This window comes from Dryobates pubescens, chromosome 13 (assembly GCF_014839835.1).
Source record: "Dryobates pubescens isolate bDryPub1 chromosome 13, bDryPub1.pri, whole genome shotgun sequence".
In the NCBI taxonomy this organism is placed as follows: Eukaryota; Metazoa; Chordata; class Aves; order Piciformes; family Picidae; genus Dryobates; species Dryobates pubescens.
This window is the reverse complement of record NC_071624.1, coordinates 20,140,336-20,159,386: the sequence shown is the minus strand read 5'-3', so window position 1 is coordinate 20,159,386 and position 19,051 is coordinate 20,140,336. Positions and strand designations below refer to the sequence as shown.

At 57.5% G+C, this 19,051-nt stretch overlaps 1 protein-coding gene across 1 annotated transcript in view; it reads right to left on the bottom strand.

The window, feature by feature from the left end:
• The window catches only part of ATP2A3 (ATPase sarcoplasmic/endoplasmic reticulum Ca2+ transporting 3), a 56,189-nt gene that overhangs the window by 9,719 nt on the left and 27,419 nt on the right, over window positions 1-19,051 (bottom strand). Inside the window, exons 5-14 of the mRNA XM_009896617.2 lie at window positions 18,113-18,251; window positions 15,275-15,355; window positions 14,612-14,697; window positions 13,631-14,095; window positions 9,397-9,485; window positions 5,064-5,166; window positions 4,764-4,895; window positions 2,356-2,481; window positions 1,102-1,320; window positions 20-355 (exon numbers count right to left, since the gene is read on the bottom strand). Coding sequence (XP_009894919.2) covers window positions 20-355; window positions 1,102-1,320; window positions 2,356-2,481; window positions 4,764-4,895; window positions 5,064-5,166; window positions 9,397-9,485; window positions 13,631-14,095; window positions 14,612-14,697; window positions 15,275-15,355; window positions 18,113-18,251 — 1,776 coding nt within the window. The remainder of the gene's footprint in view (window positions 1-19; window positions 356-1,101; window positions 1,321-2,355; window positions 2,482-4,763; window positions 4,896-5,063; window positions 5,167-9,396; window positions 9,486-13,630; window positions 14,096-14,611; window positions 14,698-15,274; window positions 15,356-18,112; window positions 18,252-19,051) is intronic.

The window sequence follows — 19,051 nt, the reverse complement described above, 5'->3', positions numbered from 1 at the left end:
GCCGGGGGCAGGGACTCACCATGGCGGTGATCTCGTGGAAGGACTGCAGGTACTCGACGATGCGCGACTTGTGCGCGGGCTCCACGCGGGCAAAGCAGCGGGCACGGCGGCAGGCCTGGCGCTGCGCCTCGGGGGGCAGCTCGTCAAACTCCCGGCCCGTGTAGGCCTTGCCCGCCACATCCTCGGCCTCCGAGAAGATGCCGACGCGGCGGCAGATGGCCACGGCCGTGCCCTTGTTGTCGCCGGTGATCATGATGACGCGGATGCCGGCCTTGCGGCACATCGCCACCGACGAGGCCACCTCCCGGCGCGGGGGGTCCAGCATCCCCACGCAGCCCACGAAGGTCAGGTTGTTCTGGGGAGGGGGCAGCCCCGGGCCTGCCTTAACTCCTGGCACGCAGCTGCGCCCCTCCCCCTGCAACACCATCCATGGGCACTGGCACAGGCTGCCCAGGGAGGTGGTGGAGTCCCATCCCTGGAGGCGTTCAAGAAACCTGTGGCTGTGGCACTTGGGGACAGGGTTTAGTGGCCATGGTGGTCTTAGATTGACAGTTGGACTCAATGATCTTGGAGGGGTTTCCCAACCCAAACAACTCTATGATCCTACGGAGCTTTTCAGAGCAAACCTCCTAGGAGAGTCCTCCCTGTAGCTCCAACACACTGGGATGCTCCTGTTCCCTCCCCTGCTTCCCAGGCCTTTTCACTTCCTTCTCTTCTTCCCCATCCCTATTGGTGGCCCCAGATCCCTCTCAGTGGTCACCCTATGTGGATGGATGCCCAGTGGGATCAGGCTGTCGCCTTTGGGACCAAGATGAATCTCTGCACCAGGGTTTGCAGGTGGTGGAGTTCAGCCATTGCACTGCCTACAAGAAACTAGAGGCTGTGGCTGCCTCCCCACTGGGGGTATTCTATGCCAAGATGGCTAAGGCCTTGAGCAATCTGGGCTAGTCAAGAGGCATCCCTGCTCACGGCAGAGGGTTGAAGTAGATGATCTCTGAGGTCCCTTCTGAGCTAAACCATTCTGTGATTCTACCACTGAAAGCTCTGGGAATAAGGCGACAAGCTGCGGGAGAAGGCTGCCGGCTCAGGCGCCTGCCTTACCTCGTAGCGGATGAAGGCAGCAGAGTCGTGCAGCTGCAGGGTGTCCCTGTGGGCAGGCGAGTCGTGGGTGGCCAGTGCCAGGCAGCGCAGGGTATCGATGCCCATGCCCCAGTCCCGGATCCTGCCCAGGATCTTCTCCCGCACCGCCGCCGTCAGCGGCACCTTGGCAGTGCCCACGCGGACGTGGGTGCAGCGCTCAATCACGCTCTCTGGGGCGCCCTGGGGAGGAGAATAGAATGGACCTGGAGGACGAGCACCTCTTGCCAGCACCCGAGCAGGTGGCAGGAGGGACCGAGGGCATCAAGGCCGGGCAAAGGAGAAGGGAACCTCCCCAGAGCTCCAGCACACACAGCCCAGCGTGGCGGCACAGCGCACTAGATGGCAGCCTGGGGCCGAGCCTGCGGGGACTGTGCTTGGGAAGGACAAGCCCCTGCGAGATCCCACACGGCAGAAGGGACAAACCCCTGCGAGATGCCAGACAGTGGAGGCTCCCTCTGCCTCCTGCCAGCCTGCACAGCTGCTTGAGAATCCCACAGAGCAGATCCCTCCCTCCCAGAGCTGGAGGGGACCCAGGCTGTGAAGCTGTGCTGAGAGCACGTGGGATGCTTGGCAGCTGCTTTGTGACCCAGGCAAACGTCCTCCAGCACCCTGGCATCTCACCCGGTGCTCTGACCTTACAAAGGACTCCTGAGGTTGCTATTTTCGTATCAAACTTGCAATCCTTCTCCTGCTTCCTCTTAAAACTGCTGCCTGGGCCACAGACGTGGTGGCTCCAGGGGTCCCGACCTGACCTGGAGGACAGAGTTCACCCACCCAGAAGATCTCCCAGTGGGAACATCAACATCCAAGTGTTCCCAGAGGCAGCAGTGGGCAAATGCCTACTGCAGCTCTTCTCTTGGGAAGAAAATGCCCTTTAAACCACTCTTATTTCTGGTTACAGTGGGAAGCTGGACATCACCCTTTGGGCATTCCTAGTGTCCAGAAGGTCCAAGCCTTTAACAAAGCCAAGTGCTGAAGCTGTGCACTGGAGCAGCTCTCCTGTGGCCCCAGCACCACACACTCAGCACCTTTTCCTCCTAAATCATTTGAATCCTGGTTTTTAACCCTGCAAAGACTCAGCTCCTGCTCCTGGACCACCTAAGGGAGGAGACACCCTCCAAATCGTCACCCCCCACTCCACTACAGGCCACGTCCTGCTGGGCTGAGCAGCAGGGAAGGAGGATCCTGCAGGGTTCTGAGGAGCTTCTGCCCTACCTTGACGAACATCTTGCTGCCGGTGGCGCTGTGGCTGGGCCCGGTGGGGGTGCAGTACACGGACATGGACTTGCGGTCGCGGGAGAACTCCAGCGTGCACTCCTTCCTCATCAGCTGCTTGATCACCTGTGGGACAGCCTGGGGCTCAGCTGGGCACAGCAGGGGCACAGCAGCCAGGGTTCTCTGCCTTGTCTGACAGCCCTGCCCAGGTGACACAACGCTGGTGATCACAGAATCATAGAAGCACAGAGTGCATCAGCTTGGAAGGGACCTTAAAGCCCCCTGCAGTCAGCAGGGACTCCTCCAACCAGAGCAGGTTGCTCAGGTCCCCATCAAGCCTGACCCCGAACAGCTCCACAGAAGGGGCACCCACAGCCTCCCTGGGCACCCTGTGCCAGTGTCTCCCCACCCTCGCTCTGAGGAATTTCTGCCTCATCTCCAGTCTCAATCTCTCCTCTCTCCCAGCTCAAAGCCATTGTCCCTAGTCCTGCACTCTCAGTCCTTGCAAAAAGTCCCTCCCCAGTTCACTTGGAGCCATTTCAGGTACTGGAAGGCTGCTGTAAAGTCTCCCTGGAGCCTTCTCCTCTCCAGGCTGAACAGACCCAGATCTCTCAGAGTTCTCCAGCTCTCTGATCATCTTTGTGGCCTCCTCCAGACCAACTCCAGTAGGTACATGTCTTTGGTGTTGAGGGCTCCATAGCTGGACACAGTGTTCCAGGTGAGGTCTCAGCAGAACAGAGCATAGGGGAAAATCAGCTCTCAGTCTGCTGGCCACATTTCTTTTGATGCAGCCCAGGATGCCATTGGCCACCACCATCCAGGCCTGGATCAGCAGTGGTTTGGGCGGCAGCAGCAGCAGGGCAGGGATTGTCCTCCTGAGCTCAGCTCTGGGGAGGCCACACTGAACTGGGTTCAGTTTTGGGCTTCTCACTCCAGGAAGGACACTGAGAGCTGAAGCAGGTCCAGAGAAGGGCAACAGAGCTGGGGAAGGGTCTAGAGAACAGGGCTGGGGAGGAGCAGCTGAGGGAGCTGGGGGTGTTTGGTGTGGAGAGGAGGAGGCTGAGGGAGACCTCTTTGCTCTCTGCAGCTCCCTGAGAGGAGGCTGCAGCCAGGTGAGGGTTGTTCTCTTTTCCCAAAGAACAAAGATTAGAGGAAGTGGTCTCAAGTTTACCCTGGGGGGCTTTAGGTTGGACATTAGAAGAAAATTCTTCACTGAAAGGGTTCTCAAAGCCTGGCACAGGCTGCCCAGGGAGGTGGCTGCATACCCATACATGGAGGTGTTTAAAAGCTGCAGAGATGTGGTGTTGAGGGTCATGGTTTAGCACCAGCCTTGGCAGACTTAAGGACTGGATGTTCTTAAAGGTCTTTTCCAACCAAAACTATTCCATCAGTCTATGGGAGCTCAAACTCCCACGGAAGGTTTCGAAGTGCTGGGAGCAAAATCAAGCAGCAGTGAAGAAACCCTGTCAAGAAACACCAAGGAAGGGGATTTTGTCCCACAACAGCAAGAGAGCTCCAGTGAGCAAGCCCAGCCTAGCATCACAGGAGGTCAGTGATGGGCACATGTAAGGAGGCTGCTGCTGGGCTGATGGACAGCTGGGAAATTCCCTTATCAGAAAGCAGTCAGGGGACTTATCATGGTCTACTTGGACACAGCTGGGAAGTGAGGACAGTGAGTCCTTCTGTTGGGCAAGCAAAGACATTGTGAGACCTAACAGCATGATTCCAAAAGTGAGTAGATCCAGACCTGACCTACAGGAGGCCAGGAGCTGGGGGACAGCCATCATGGAATATTTTCCCATCAGAAAGAGATGTTTCCACAGAGCCAGCCTTGTCCAGGCAGGTACAGCTCTGCAGGACAAGGCTGGGTCCATGCTATGGAGGACAGCTGCTCCCTGTAAACTGGGCACCTAAAGGTGTGCTGCAGAGCTACAGAATTCCAGAGCTCCTCATCTGCTGCCAGAGCTCTGGTCACTACTGAGAGGGTCTCCTGGCTGAGTTTGAGCCCAGCTATCACCCAGTCTCAAGTTCCATGTAGCCACAGAACCACAGAATGTCTTTGGGTGGAAGAGACCTCATCCAGTCAAGGTTGCCACTGAACCCTAAGCACCAGGTCCAAACACTGCTGAACTGCCCCAGGGCTGGTGACTCCAGCACTGCCCTGGGCAGACCATTCCAATGCTTGGGAACCCTCTCAGCAAAGAAACATTTCCCAACATCCAGACCCAGGTCAGTCCCTGTGGTGCCAGCATCAGCCCTCCGGGGCCACTGCTCTGCTCCCCAGACAGCCCAGCCCCCTGCAGGCCAGGGCACTGCATCCCTGTGGCAGATGAGTCCCTCAGAGCCTTGCCGTGGTTACTGCTCCAACAACAGCTGTGCCACAGCCCTCCTCCTCCTCCCCCGCTCACCGTGTTGCAGGCGTTGGCCCTCTCCACCTTGCTGAGCTGGCTGGTGTCGGTGTTGAAGACGTTCATCTTCTCCACCAGGCAGGTCAGGGCTGTCTCTGTGGCTTCTCCCACCTTCTCATAGACTTTTTTGGACTAGAGGGCAGAACAAAGAGGGAGCTGAAGCTTTACAGCACGTCCTCTACCTGCCACTCTGACTGAAGATGCTGGCACCCACTGCCCCAGCCCAGCTCCCAGAGCATCACCCTGGGATGGGCTGAAGCCAGGGACAAACCTCCTCCCCAGCCCTGGTGTCCCCCACACCTCGTTGTAGTCCAGGGAGGAGTCGTTGCAGAGGGCACAGATGGTGGCCAGCTCCACCAGCCCATCGTACTGCCCACACCGCACCGGCTGCTCGTCCTTCAGGCTGCGGAGACAAAACCACACACAGCCCTCAGCCCAGCTCCTGCCCACACCAGCACTGAGCTCCACCTTCCCTTGCCACATTTTCTGATGAGAGGGGCAAAAGCTCAGTTCCACCTCCAGGCTTGGGGCTGTATTTTGTGCTTTTCCAAGTGGGACAAATAAAGCATCGCTGCAGGCAAATAAAACTCTTGGAGTGGCCCAGGATAAAGGGGGCTGGAGAGGAGCTCCAAAGGACCAGAAAGACCTCAAAGGGATGATGAAGATAATCATAGAATGAGCTGGGTTAGAAGGGACCTTAAAGACCATCCAGTTCCAACCCCCTGCCATGGGCAGGGATGCTGCCCACCAGCCCAGGTGTGATGAGTTACACCCATCCTGAAAGCAGGGGGGGAGGGCTTGTGAGAGCTTTGCCCTCCCTGGAGGGGGTTTTCCCCTGGGAAACTGAGTTAGTCTGTTCCACTCCCCCTCCCTGTCCAGCAAGCCTATGAAAAGGAAGACCCTGCAGCCATTTGCTCTCTTTTGCTCCTGCCTCATGGGGATGAAAGACAGTAGCTGCTGGCTTCCTGGTTCCACATGGTCAGGCCTGGTCCTCCTTCTCCTTGCTACATCCAGGCTTCTTCAAGGGACTCCACAGGACTGGTTTTGTATAAATATTTTCCCCATCCATCCTTGTTCCTTACCCTTGTGAACCCTTCCTGTAACTGTTACATATACACATATATATATAATGTTTAAAGAAAATTTTTACCTCTCTACTTCCAAACCAACTCCAAATTATTTCTCAGTGGATTCACCTCCTCCCTTTCCTTTTTTTTCTCTTAATTGGGAAAGAGAAAGGGGAAGCAGGGGAGGGATTCTCAGCCTTGCCCTCATCTGACCTCTTAAATCCCAGTTAAGGCTCAAACCACCAGCACAGGTTGCTCAAGGCCTCATCCAGCCTGACCTTGAACACCTCCAGGGAGGAGGCAGCCACAGCCTCCCTGGGCAACCTGTGCCAGTGTCTCCCCAGCCTCACCCTCAACAATTTCTTCCTCATCTCCAGTCTCAGTCTCCCCTCTCCCAGCTCAAAGCCATTGTTCCTCATCCTGGCACTCCCAGCCCTTGTCACAAGTCCCTCCCCAGCTCTCCTGGAGCCCTTCAGGTACTGGAAGGCTGCTCTGAGGTCTCCCTGGAGCCTTCTCTTCTCCAGGCTGAACAGCCCCAACTCTCCCAGCCTGTCCCCTAGGGGAGGGTCTCTAGCCCTCTGGTGATCTTTGTAGCCTCCTCTGGACCCTCTCCAACAGTTCCAGGTCCTTTTTGTGCTGGAGGTCCCAGAACTGGAGTCAGTGTTCCAGGTGGGGTCTGAGCAGAGCAGAGGGGCAGAATCCCCTCTCTGTGCTGCTGCTCTCCCTGCTCTGGATGCAGCTCATCACTCAGCTGGCTCTGGGCTGCCAGGGACCAGTTTGAAACTCGAGTTCCTGTCCACTCCTGCAGGGAGCTACCGGAGGTCCAGAGGAGATGTAGGGCTAGCAGCAAATGCCTTCTCCTCCTGCTGATGCTGCTCTCTCCTGCTGGAGATCTGAAAGGCACCCAAGGGAGCATTCAAAGCAGCAAACATTTAACTGCATGCCTGTGGCTGTTCCCAAGCAAGCAGCAAGCTGGGGATTTTAATTCCTAAATAACAGCAGTGGGCTGTGGAAAGGAGCACAAAGGTGGCTGGGTAGGACTAGCCCTGAGCATGCCAGGGACGTCAACCCCTGCTTCTCACCATGGCCCAGGGGTGTTTTTCAGGGGGACATAAAGGATTACCCCAGTGCAGGAGAGGAAAGTGCAGGTTGGAGCTGCAGACACCCAGCTGGTCATCTGCTCACTGGAAAACTAATTTGTCAGGCATTTCATCTATTGGGATCAGATTATTCCAGTGCTGGGTCCCAATGGAAAGAACATTTTGTAGCCCTTGTTGCAGGTCAGGAGTGGAAAACAGGGAGCAGCCAAGAAACTCTGAAAAAGTTGTGTGCTGAGGGACACAGAAGGCACACTGGGCTGGGAATGGGCAGAGCAGAGTCACTGCCTCCTGCCCAGCTGTCACCCAGGCAGGGGAAGGCAGTGGGAGGAGGGAGCCTGCAGACACTCAGGGACAGGTTTTGATGTTTTGGGAAGGTGTCAACATTAGGGATGTCTTTTGCAGTGGGTGATCTCTTGGCTGTTGCTGGGAAGAAAGAGAAGCAAATGGATGGATGGATGTGGATGTTGTGTACCTTGACTTCAGCAAGGCTTGGGACACCTCCCACAGCATCCTCACAGGCAGCTTTGGGAAGTGTGGGTGAGATGCGTGGGCAGTGGGTCTGGAAACTGGCTGAAAGATAAAGACAGAGCTCAAAGGCTGTGCTCAGTGCACAGAGTCTAGTTGGAGGTCCATGACAAGTGGTCTCCCCAGGGGTCAAGACCAGGCCCAGTCCTGTTCAACATCTTCATCAATGATCTGATGAAGGCTTGGAGTGCAGCCTCAGCCAGCTGCTGATGGTCCCAAGCTGGGAGCAGTGGCTGACACCCCTCAGGCTGTGCTGCCATCCAGCCAGAGCTGGCCAGGCTGCAGAGCTGGGCACAGGGAACCTCATGGAGCTCACCAAGGGCAAGGGCAGGGTCCTGGCCCTGGGGAGGAACAACCTCCTGCAGCAGAACAGCTGAGGGGGGACCTGCTGGGAAGCAGCTCCAAGGAGAAGTGTCTTGGGATGCTGATGGTTTGTCATGAGCCAATGAAATGCCCCTGTGGCCGAGGGGGTCTTGGGGTGCATTAAAAAGAATGTGGGCAGCAGGTCAAGAGAGGTTCTCCTCCCCTTCTACTCTGCCTAGAGAGATCTCATCTGCAATGCTGGGTCCAGGTCTGGGCTCCCCAGTTCAAGAGGGACAGAGAACTGCTGGAGAGAGCCCAGGGGAGGCTGCAAAGCTGCTGGAGCAGCTCTGGGAGCAGCAAAGGCTGAGAGCCCTGGGGCTGAGAGCCTGCAGAAGAGCAGCCCCAGGGGGGAGTTGAGCAATGCTCAGCAAGAGCTAAAGGAGCTGTGGGGGGCAAGAGGCTGGGGGCAGACTCTGCTCAGTGGTGCCCAGGGACAGCACAGACTGGAAGCCAGGAGGTTGGATGTGAAGAGGAGGAGAAAGTTGTTTGGTGTGAGGGTGCTGGAGGCCTGGAGCAGGCTGCCCAGAGAGGTTGTGGAGTCTCCACTGGAGAGTTTCCAACCAACCCTGGGCATTGTGCTGTGGGTGACTGCTTGAGAAGGGGTTGGACTGGGTGAGCTCCAGAGGTCCCTTCCAACCCTCACTGTGCTGGGGGGCTGTGTCATTCTGTAAAGGCCACCACTAAGCCATCTCACTGAGCCCCACATCTGCATGGTGCAGATGTGGCCTGTGCTGACTGTCCTTGTACAGAGTTGGGTGAGAGCCATTTGCAGGGAGAAGGATCAGCAGAGGAGCTGCATGGGGCCATAAGCCAACCCGAGGCCAAGCATTTGATACTCCCATGCCAAGGGCAGGCTGCAGCAAAGGAAGCATTTAGGTCCCACAAGCCCTGGAGGAATTTGGGGTTGGTCTCCATGACACCCAGGTCCCCCTTGTCAAGCAGCACAAGCACAGGGCTGAAGCCAAGCTCTAACCCAAGCTGATGCAGCCCATGGTGCAATCTCACAGTCTCACAGTATCACTAAGGTTGGAAGAGACCTCGAGGATCATCGAGTCCAACCTGTCACCACAGACCTCATGACTAGACCATGGCACCAAGTGCCACATCCAATCCCCTCCTGAACACCTCCAGGGATGGGGACTCCACCACCTCCCTGGGCAGCACATCCCAATGGCCAACCACTCGCTCGGTGAAGAACTTTCTCCTCACCTCGAGTCTAAACCTCCCCTGGCACAGCTTGAGACTGTGTCCTCTTGTTCTGGTGCTGGTTTCCTGGGAGAAGAGACCAACCCCTTCCTGGCCACAACCTCCTTTCAGGTAGTTGTGGAGGGCAATGAGGTCACCCCTGAGCCTCCTCTTCTCCAGGCTAAGCAACCCCAGCTCCCTCAGCCAGGGCTCGGGTGGCTCGGGCGGGGTGGCTGCCAACTGCCACAGAATCCTCCCCTTTTCCTCACCTTGAGGAGAAAGCCTGTGGTCCCCCAGCCATGGACATGAGCTAGACCCTCCTGCATCCCCCAGCCATGCTGCCAGCCAGCCCAGGGCTCCCCCACCCATGCAGTAGACAGGACCCACACTCACATCTGTCCCTCGGGGGCATAGGTGGATCCAGTGATGCTGAACTCGTGCAAGCTGCACTGGTCACCTTCCACCTTCTCCATGATGAACATCTGCAAGGGGAAAGATGAAGACAAGGCATTAGGCAGAGATGTGCTGGTACAACCCACATGGCCAGCTTGGCACTAGGCTCTGCTCCCTCCCTGGCTGCCCACCACTCCTGGTCATCCCCAGGTCCTTCCAGCTCTCCTCTGCCTTTTTCACTTCCACCTCCTCCAGCTCTCAATGCCAAGGCAACTCCTAAGGAGGTGCCTGTGTTTGCCATGGAGCAGGGAAGGAGCCAGGTCAGAGTTTTCCACCGGCCCTGGAAAGCCTCCATGGGGCAGGATCTGAGCAGCTGCCCCTGCAACCCTTCCCCAGCCAGCTCAGCCATCAGCCCACCTGGCACAGTACTGGGATCCCAGTGGAGCTCTGGGCACCAGCTCACCTGGCTCATTGCTGGGATCCCAGCTCAGCTCTGGGCAGCAGCTCACCTGACATCAGCTCAGCCTTCCAATGGCACCACAGCTGGGATCCCAGGAACATTCCTGATGCCAGCTCAGCTCTGGGCACCAGCTCAATGACAAAGCCCCACAAAAGTCCCCACTCTCTATTTTAATGATTTTTGCCTTCCAAACTCCTTCCACTTCCTCTTTTGCTCCTGCAGTGAGAGCAAAAAACCCACCAAAAACTGAAACCAGAAGAAAGCTCTCCCTCTGCCCAAGCTCTGCCAGTCCTCCCAGCTCATCCCAGCCTTCTGGGCAGGCTCAGCCAGCCCCAGCCCAGGCAGCAGTGGGCGAGGCTGGCTTCTCCCTCCCGGTTGCTGCTGAGCTGCGCCGAGGCCAGAGGCAGTGCAGGGAGCTCAGTAACTAACCAGGGCTGAGCAAGGGCTGCAGCGCCACGGCTGGCAGGGAGCGGCCACAGAGGACACGGCTGCAGGGGGAAGAGCTTCTCCTCAGCTCCATGGAGCTGCTTGGTGGCTGCAGAAGGTGGGTGCAGAGGTAACTGTCTCCTCCCCACCTTGTCTCGAACCATCCATCATTCCCCATTCAGTTCCCTCTGGAGATTTTGGATGCTCCCCAGGAGAGGGGAGCGAAGGTGCTGGGGGCAGTGCTCAGCACAGGGATGCAGCAGCTCTGGGAACCACACGCTTCTGCTCTGGCAACTGACACAATCAAACAGTCCCAACACGGTGGAGTAGGAAGGGACCTCTGGAGCTCATCCAGTCCAATCCCCTGCTAGAGCAGGGCACCCACAGCAGCTTACCCAGTGTGCTGGGTTACACCATCCTTAATGGGGGCTGAAAAAGGAACCCAGCCCCCAGATGGACAGAAGAAACTTGATCCAGGTGGGGAGAGAGGCTTGGTTTTCCCCCTCGCAGGAGGAGGGGTCCCCTGGGTCAGAGTTGGTCTGTTCCACTCCCCCTTCCTGTCCAGCAAGCCTATAGCAAGGGCACACAGCTTCCACTGCTCTCTCCCTGCCTCCCTGCTCCAGAGAGCTCCTCTGGGGCTGCTGCTTCTGCACTGACCACGTGCTGGGGGCTGTTCTCCATGCTGCATCCAGGCTGCTGAAGGACTGAATCCATTCACATCCAGGGAACACAAAGCCATCCAGGCTTGGCTTTCTCTAAGTTCCTATTTATCCCTTACCTTTGTGCTGGCAGCCAGACATGAGGGGCATGCACAGCTCAGCACCATGCCCTGTGGCTGAGCAGCTGCTCTCGCCCAGTTTGATGTGAGTTATTTGATTCCACTCCATTAACCTCTTTCTCCAGGTTATTGAGGTGCTTTGGTGGCTTTTTGCCCCTGGCACTGAGCTGGCTGCTGGCTGCAGAAGCACATCCCGGACACGCCAGGGCCGCCCCGAACAAATATTTACCCCCAGCTGCTGCCTTGCACTGCCTGCGTCACCTGGGATCCCTCTCCAGCAAACAGCAACTGCCCAGGGCCCTGGCCTGGGGCCAGCTTGGCTTGGAGCCATGAGAGTCAGGATTCAGCCACAGGAACAACAGGGATCCCAGCATCCCAGAATGGTGGGGCTGGAAGGGACCTCTGGAGCTCACCCAGTCCAACCCCTGCTCCAGCAGGGCATCTGCTGCAGCTTGCCTAGGAGCACAATGCCCACTGGGCTTTGGAAGCTCTCCACACAAGGAGACTCCACAACCTCTAACCTCTCTGGGCAGCCTGCTCCAGGGCTTGGCACTCTCACTGTAGGGTGCTGGGGCAGAGCTGTGGGAGATGGGGTGGAGGCCAGGCTGCAGTTTGAGCTGAGATTGTCTTTGCTTTGCAGTGCTGCTGAGTTCCTTCTGCAAATGATTGATGCTAGAACCCTGCTGGGTGTCCCACTGGCCCACTCCATCCCCTTCCTTCCCTGTCACAGCATCACCAATCCTGCCTCTTCCAACTATGCCACACAGTTGGAGATGGTGGCACTTCAACCCAAGTTCAAGGAGCAGATCATAGAATCGTAGAATGATTTTGTTGGGAAAAGACTTTTAGGATCATCAGGTTGCCTTCAGCAACTACAGATAGGGAACAAACGAAGAGGAGCCCCTCAGCAAACCCTGTCTGATAACTCAGAGAGTCACAGAATCATTTGGGTTGGAAGAGACCTTTGAGATCACCCAGTCCAGCCCTTACCCCAGCACTGCCAGGGCACTACCAAACCATGGCCCCCAGCACCACACCTCCACAGCTTTGAAACTCTTCCAGGGATGGGGACTCCACCACTGCCCTGGGCAGCTGGTAGGAGCGGGTTTGGGTAAGGCATGGTCACTGCTACCTCTCCTGCCATTTGCAGATAGAACCCAAGTCCCAGGGTAACCCTTTGCTTGCTTCTCTGAATCACTGGGTCAGAAGATGTGCTGGTGGGAACCTCCTCCCCATGCAAGATGTGGGCAGCTTGGTCATTGCCTGGCTTGGGCAGTGTCTGCTTTGAAATCCTCTCCAGGGCAGAGCTATCAGACCCATGGCCAGCTTCAGCACAGTCATGGCTATCCACCATGCTACCCGAGTGTCAGAGAGGAGGGACAGTAGCCAGGTCTGTTTTTCCCCACAGCAACACATTTTCCAAGGCTCTTCTACCAACTGGCTGTGCCAAGGCCAGGACAAAAAAGGCTTCCTGAGACGTGAGACCTAGTGGGGAAACTGAGCACCACAGGGATGCTCCAGGCTCTCCTCAGGGGGATGCTCCAGGCTCTCCTCAGGGGGATGCTCCAGGCTCTCCTCAGGGGGATGCTCCAGGCTCTCCTCACCTTTCCACATGGCCACACACAGGGCAGCAAAGCTCTCTGCTAGACCAGAGCCTTCAGCCTCTCCAGCAAACCAGTCCAGAGCTCCCTCCACCAGAGGAGCTTTGCAGTCTGAGCCCAGCTGCACCCAGCTGCTGGTGGCAGACCTTCTGCTAGGGGAGGACAGTTAATCAAAGCACCTTGCCAGCAGCTCATGGGCATCTTCTCTTAACTCCTGGATTTCTGCATGAGCTTGTCACACACACTGCACTGACCACCCCCCCCAGTCTTCTAAGCCCACCAGCTTCATCACCTCATGGAGGTACTTCAGTTCCCAGCCAGCTTTGATCCAGAGGGTTTATAAGCCAGAAGAGGATCCAGCTCCAGCCACTGTATTTGGTGTCACAGGTCTCAACCTCTGTCACTCCAGAATCTGCTGTGCTGCTCACAACTACAATCTTCTAACTCTTCAAGCTGCTCTGACATCATTCAGCATCTGCTCAGAGGTCCACAGCCTCTCAGAGATGATGAAAAGTGATGTCTGTGTTCCACTGCCTGGAGGCTGCCAGCAAAATAGGTCTAGACTTTGCTGTTTTGAAGGGTCCAGCACCTCTCACCAGTTAAGATCAAGGGGAAAATGGGCAGGAGAGCAGAGGGCCTGGCTGCACTGGCACCTCCAGGAGCTCTGTCTCAAAGCCACATCCCTGCAGGAAGATGCTCTCTGGAGGGGCAGCTCTGAAACAAGCCTGCTGTGCTCATGAACTTGAGTTTTAACCATGCCAAGAGAAGCCATCCACCTCACCCTCAGGCGGGCAGAAAGGAGGCTCAGGGCCTCCTACCAACCACCTTCCATGCTCACCTTCAAATCCCTGCTGTGAAACAGGTCTGGTGGGGACAGCACAGGCTGGTCCCAAGGGCGGGACGGAGCGACGCAGAGCGCCGGGGGCTTACTGAGCAGCCCCCTGCCCCCCAGCACAGCCTGGCACTCACCCTGCAGACGGACATCTGGTTGGTGGTGAGGGTGCCGGTCTTGTCAGAGCAGATGACCGAGGTGCAGCCCAGGGTCTCGACGGAGGGCAGGCTGCGGACGATGGCATTCTTCTTGGCCATGCGGCGCGTGCCCAGTGCCAGGCAGGTGGTGATGACGGCCGGCAGCCCCTCGGGGATGGCAGCCACCGCCAGCGCCACCGAGATCTTGAAGTAGTAGATGGCCCCCCGGAACCAGGAGCCGCCGTGCACGGGGTCGCTGAAGTGGCTGACGTTGATGACCCAGACGGCGACGCACACCAGGAAGATGACCTTGGAGAGCTGCTGGCTGAACTCGTCCAGCTTCTGCTGCAAGGGAGTCTTCTCGGGCTCCGTCTCCACCATCTGCGTGCGGATCTTGCCGATCTCGGTGTACACTCCCGTGGCAACCACCACCCCCACCGCCCGCCCGGCGGCGATGTTGGTGCCCTGCCAGGGAAGGAAGGGGGCAGACTGGGTATGTGGGCATCAAACCCCTTGCCTGAGCAGGGAGGTGGGTCTCTTGTTGCAAAGGAGAACAAGAGATCTCGGTTCAGGGGAAATGAGACGTCGGGTTCTGGTATAAACCCAGGCGACTGCAGGAGACCCTCCTGAGAGCTCTCTCACCCCTTGAGGGCTTCTGCCTTAGAGCAGCATAAGTAGGAGGGAAGCCCAAATTTGCAACAGCTCCAGGCTTGACCACAGCCCTTTTCCTCACTCAAAACACATGCTCTGTGACGGACAACCCACTGAGACTGCCTGAAGCTGTTCAGGGCACCATGTCCCACAGCCCAAAGGAAACCCAGATGCAGCAGGTCCTGACTCTCCTGGATGCGGGGACCTTTCCATGGACTCATGTCTCTGTCAGGCATGCACTCCAGCTCACTGCTCAGGTCTGCCATGCCCATGACTCTTCACTTGGTGACTCTGAAAAGTCACAGGAGAGGGGTGGCCAGGTGGACTTACAGAGAAGAGCATGTTCTTCTTGTCCTGGTTGACAGCCCGGGGGTCAGGGACGGGGTCAGCGTGTTTGATCACCGACACAGACTCCCCTGCCGAGACAAGAGGCAGGACATGCACTGCACATTTCCTCTCCAGCCTCCACTGCATGCTGTCATGAGCCTGCATCATGGCCCCCATGGCTCCCTAAGGAGCACTTTGCCACCACACCACCATGTCTGAGGACATCAGAGCTGGGATGAGGCACGCTGAAGATGAAGGCTGCAGAACAAGCTGTGCAGATCACGAGCGGCCATGAGCTCCCACAGAGCTCAACCAGATGGGGCCAAATCCCTTCCCCAGGGAGCCATGGGGGCCCCAACTATTTGTCACCGCTCCCTGAAGTCACAAAGCGTCATGCACCAGTGGTCATCAGGCAATAGCTGCACAGGGGCAGCATAAGCAGGGGCTGAGCACCCTCTTATGAAACTCCACGTGCTGCACAGCACAGCTGCATGCTTTGCAGAAGGGCTGGCCAAGCACCAGCCATGTCATGCTTGGACTTTGAGATGATTCTGAGACCTCCCTAAGGCCTAAGCCCCCTTCTCCTCCCATTTTCCACCCCAGCCCCAACGCTGTCTGGAGGAAAGCTCTGCCCTGAGCAGCCCCCTGCACCCCCGCCCCGCACACCGGTGAGGATGGACTGGTCGACACGTAGCGTGGTGGAGCGGATCTCGATGATCCGGATGTCTGCTGGCACCTTGTCACCAACTGCAAGGAGAAGAGCAGAGCAGCTCCATCAGGTGGGACCAGCAGCCCCCACTGGCCCCCGCTGACCCAGGCAAGGCAGGCAGCAAACCTCCTGTCTGAGCCACAAAAGGTCTTCAAGGAATCCCAGACTAGTTTGGATGGGAAGAGACCTTCCAAGCTCATCCAGCCCAACCCCCTGCAGCCAGCAGGGACATCCCCAACCAGAGCAGGTTGCTCACAGCCCCAAACAACCTGACCTGCCCTGGTGCCAGGGAAGAGCCTTCCCCCAATTCCCTGGGCAGCCTTGGAGAACCTGGAGAAAAGGAGGCTGAGGGGAGTCCTTCATTGCTGTTTAAAGCTCCCTGAAAGGAGGCTGCAGACAGGTGGGGTTGGCCTAGTAACGAGTGATAGGACAGGAGGAGATGTCATCAAGTTGCACCAGGGGAGGTTTAGGTTGGACATGAGGAACTATTTCTTGCCCAAAAGGGTTTTCAAGGCCTGGCCCAGGATGCCCAGGGCAATGATGGAGACCCCACTTGGTTTCAAAGCCAACCAAAACGATCCCAGCTCTGCCCCAAGGCCACCAGTTTGTACCTCAGGTGCTGCTGTCTCCTCTCATTTTCTATTCCACCTGGCCATTCTCCAGCACAGGGATATTGCCAGGGCAGGGTGAGTGACCTGCCCACCACCTTCCCCCGCTCCCATCCAAGCAAAGCTAATAGTGGTTCAAGCCATTAGCTTGCAAAAGAAGCAAGAAGCAAGGGTGGGAGCTCTGGGTTAGCAGAGGACCCAGGTGGGCTCCTGCAAGTCCCCACATCCCACTGGCCCTGGCTGCATCTCCAAAGGGACAAGAGTTTCTCTGCCAAAGCTGGGACTCCCTTGACCATCACAGGCAGCCAGAAGCCACAGAAGGGGCAGGAGACTTTCCTGATCTGCTTGGAGCAGAGCTGCCACAGTTAGAGACAGACACATGGTCCTTGAGGCAGCAAGCACCACCACAGCCTCTGGCCCCCAGCCAAAGCCCAGCATCACCCTGCCTGCTGCCCTGCCTCACCACCACGTCTCCATCTCTCCTCTTCCTTGAAAAGCCCCTGAAGCATCCCCATTTTGGAGCAGCTCAAGCACCCCAACCTCACTCCTAACCCCATCCCAGGGCTCCATGGGCCAACTGGAAGGGTGCCCAGTGATAGATACTTGGATACTTGGATAGATCCTTGGAACCATTCCAGGTCAGGTTGGATGGGACTGTGAACAGCCTGCTCTAGTTGCAGATGCTCCTGCTGGCTGCAGGGGATCAAACCAATGACTTCCAACCCAAACCAGTCTGTGATTCCATGAAGACCTTTTGTGGCCAAGACAAACAGCCATCTATGGGTCTCCTGGCATGGCAGGGCGGCTGTGGGTGAAAGCAGCCCCATCAACTGACAGCCATCGAGGTGCTTCCTTAAAAAGTCCTTTTAAAGCTGTTTTTCCCCCTGGATTGCTTTCCCCCAGCACTGCCCTTATCGGCTGGGCACCACCACGCTCCAGTGCTTCGGAAAGGCAGAGCAAGCCTGGCTGCCTGGGGGCTCCCAGCGCCTTTCCCAAGCCAGCCTGGCTGGGAAGGGTCCTGCCCCAGCCTAGGCTTTGAGGAATGCTGCCTCCCGGGGCTGCAAACCCCTGCTGGAGCCCATCCCTGCCAGGCCCAGCATCTGGCATGTGGTGTGCAACAGCTGCTGTCCAACCAGATCTACCCACTCCCCACACAGCTTCTGGGGTTGTGCTGGGGGATGCCAGCCCAGTGACCCCCCCTCAGATGTTCACTTTATGCAAAGACTCACACTTGGCATCTGCTCAAGGGAGATGCACACCTCCAAGGAACAAAGAGCTCGCTGGGGAAAGGCAAGGAGGGTTCTCAGATGAAGAATCCATTGCCAGTACCTAAAGCCAGCACAGAGCCCTGGGGGGTAGCTCCTGTTCAAGGGTGGGCAGTGTGGTAGCATCCCAGAAGTCTCTCTCAGCACATGACAGAAGTCATGCATGAAACTAGGTGCCATGATCACCCAGCACTGCAAGCCTCCTCCGTGCCAAAAGCCAAGGGAAAACCTGGGAGTGCTGGTGGACAAGTTCCCCTGAGCCAGCAACATGCTGTCTTAGCCCAGAAGGTCACTGGTCTCCTGGGGTGCATGAAGCAGAGTGCAGCCAGCAGGCTGAGGGAGGTTCTACCTCCAAAGGAATCAGAATTGTTCTGATTGGCTTTGAAACCCCTCCAGGGATGGGGACCCCACCACTGCCCTGGGCAGCCTGGGCCAGGCCTTGACAAATATTTTGGGCAAGAAATTGTTCCTCATGTCCAGCCTAAACCTCCCCTGGGGCAACTGGATGACATTTCCTCCTGTCCTATCACTTGTTAGTAGGCAGAAGAGAACAACTCAGACCTGGCTCCAGCCTCCTCTCAGGGAGCTGCAGAGAGCAAGGAGGTCTCCCTCAGCCTCCTCTTCCCCAGGCTGAACACCCCCAGCTCCCTCAGCTGCTCCTCCCCAGCCCTGTTCTCCAGACCCTTCCCCAGCTCTGTTGCCCTTCTCTGGCCCTGCTGCAGCTCCTCAGTGTCCTTCCTGGAGTGAGGGCCCAGAACTGAAGCAGTACTCCAGGTGTGGCCTCACCTGTGCCCAGCACAGATGTGCCTGGACCCTGCAGCAGAGCCCTCCCGCCATGAGACCATGGAGTGCCTGTCCCTGAAGCCCCTGGGCCAGCACCACCTCCCCATCCCAGCCCACTGCAGGGGTGGTGGCTCCCTACCTGCCACCTCCACGATGTCTCCGGGGACGATGTCCCTGGCGCGGACGCGCTGCAGGCCGCTGCGGTCGCCGCGGATCACTTTGCCCATCTCGGGCTCGTACTCCTTCAGCGCCTCGATGGCGCTCTCCGCGTTCCTCTCCTGCGGGCACAGCAGGGCACGGCTGGGCTTGCTCCTGCTGGCTCCCCCCTGCCCTCTCTGAGGGCAGCGAGGGCTAAACCCCAGCCCTGGCTTTGGTGCCCATTTGTGCCACGGATGGGGCGAGTGCTGCATCATCTTCAGCTGCTCCAAAACCATGGAACGGCTCAGGTTGGAAGAGACCTCAGACATCATCTGCTCCAACCTCCTGCCATGGGCAGAGACACCTCTCAACTAGCCCAGGTTGCTCAAGGCTTTATCCAACCTGGTCTTGAACACCCCCAGGGAGAAGGCAGCTACAGCCTCCCTGGGAAGCCTATTCCAGAGTTCACCACTGCTGTACTGGAGAACTTCTTCCTCAGCTCCAGTCTGACCCTGCTCTCCCTCTGCTCCAAACCATTCCTCCTTGTCCTGTTTCCAGACACCCTCAGGAAAAGTCTCTCTGCAGCCTTCCTGCAGGATCCCTTCAGGTCCTGGCAGGCAGCTCTGAGGTCCCCCTGGAGTCTTCTCTTCTCCAGGCTGAGCCCCCCCCAGCTCCCTCAGCCTGTGCTCACAGCAGAGCTGCTCCAGCCCTTGGATTATCCTTGGTGTCCTCCTCTGGACTCTCTCCAACAGCTCTGTGTCCTTTTTCTGCTGGAGACACCAGAGCTGGAGGCAGTACTCAAGCTTACTCAAGCAGAGTAAAATGGCTTAAATCACACCAGATCCTGGACACTGCTTGGACCTTTTGGCTTGGTTTCCTCATTCTTGCTTTGGGAAGCAGCAGATCCTACCCAGATGTGCTTCCTCATCCAACCACACCA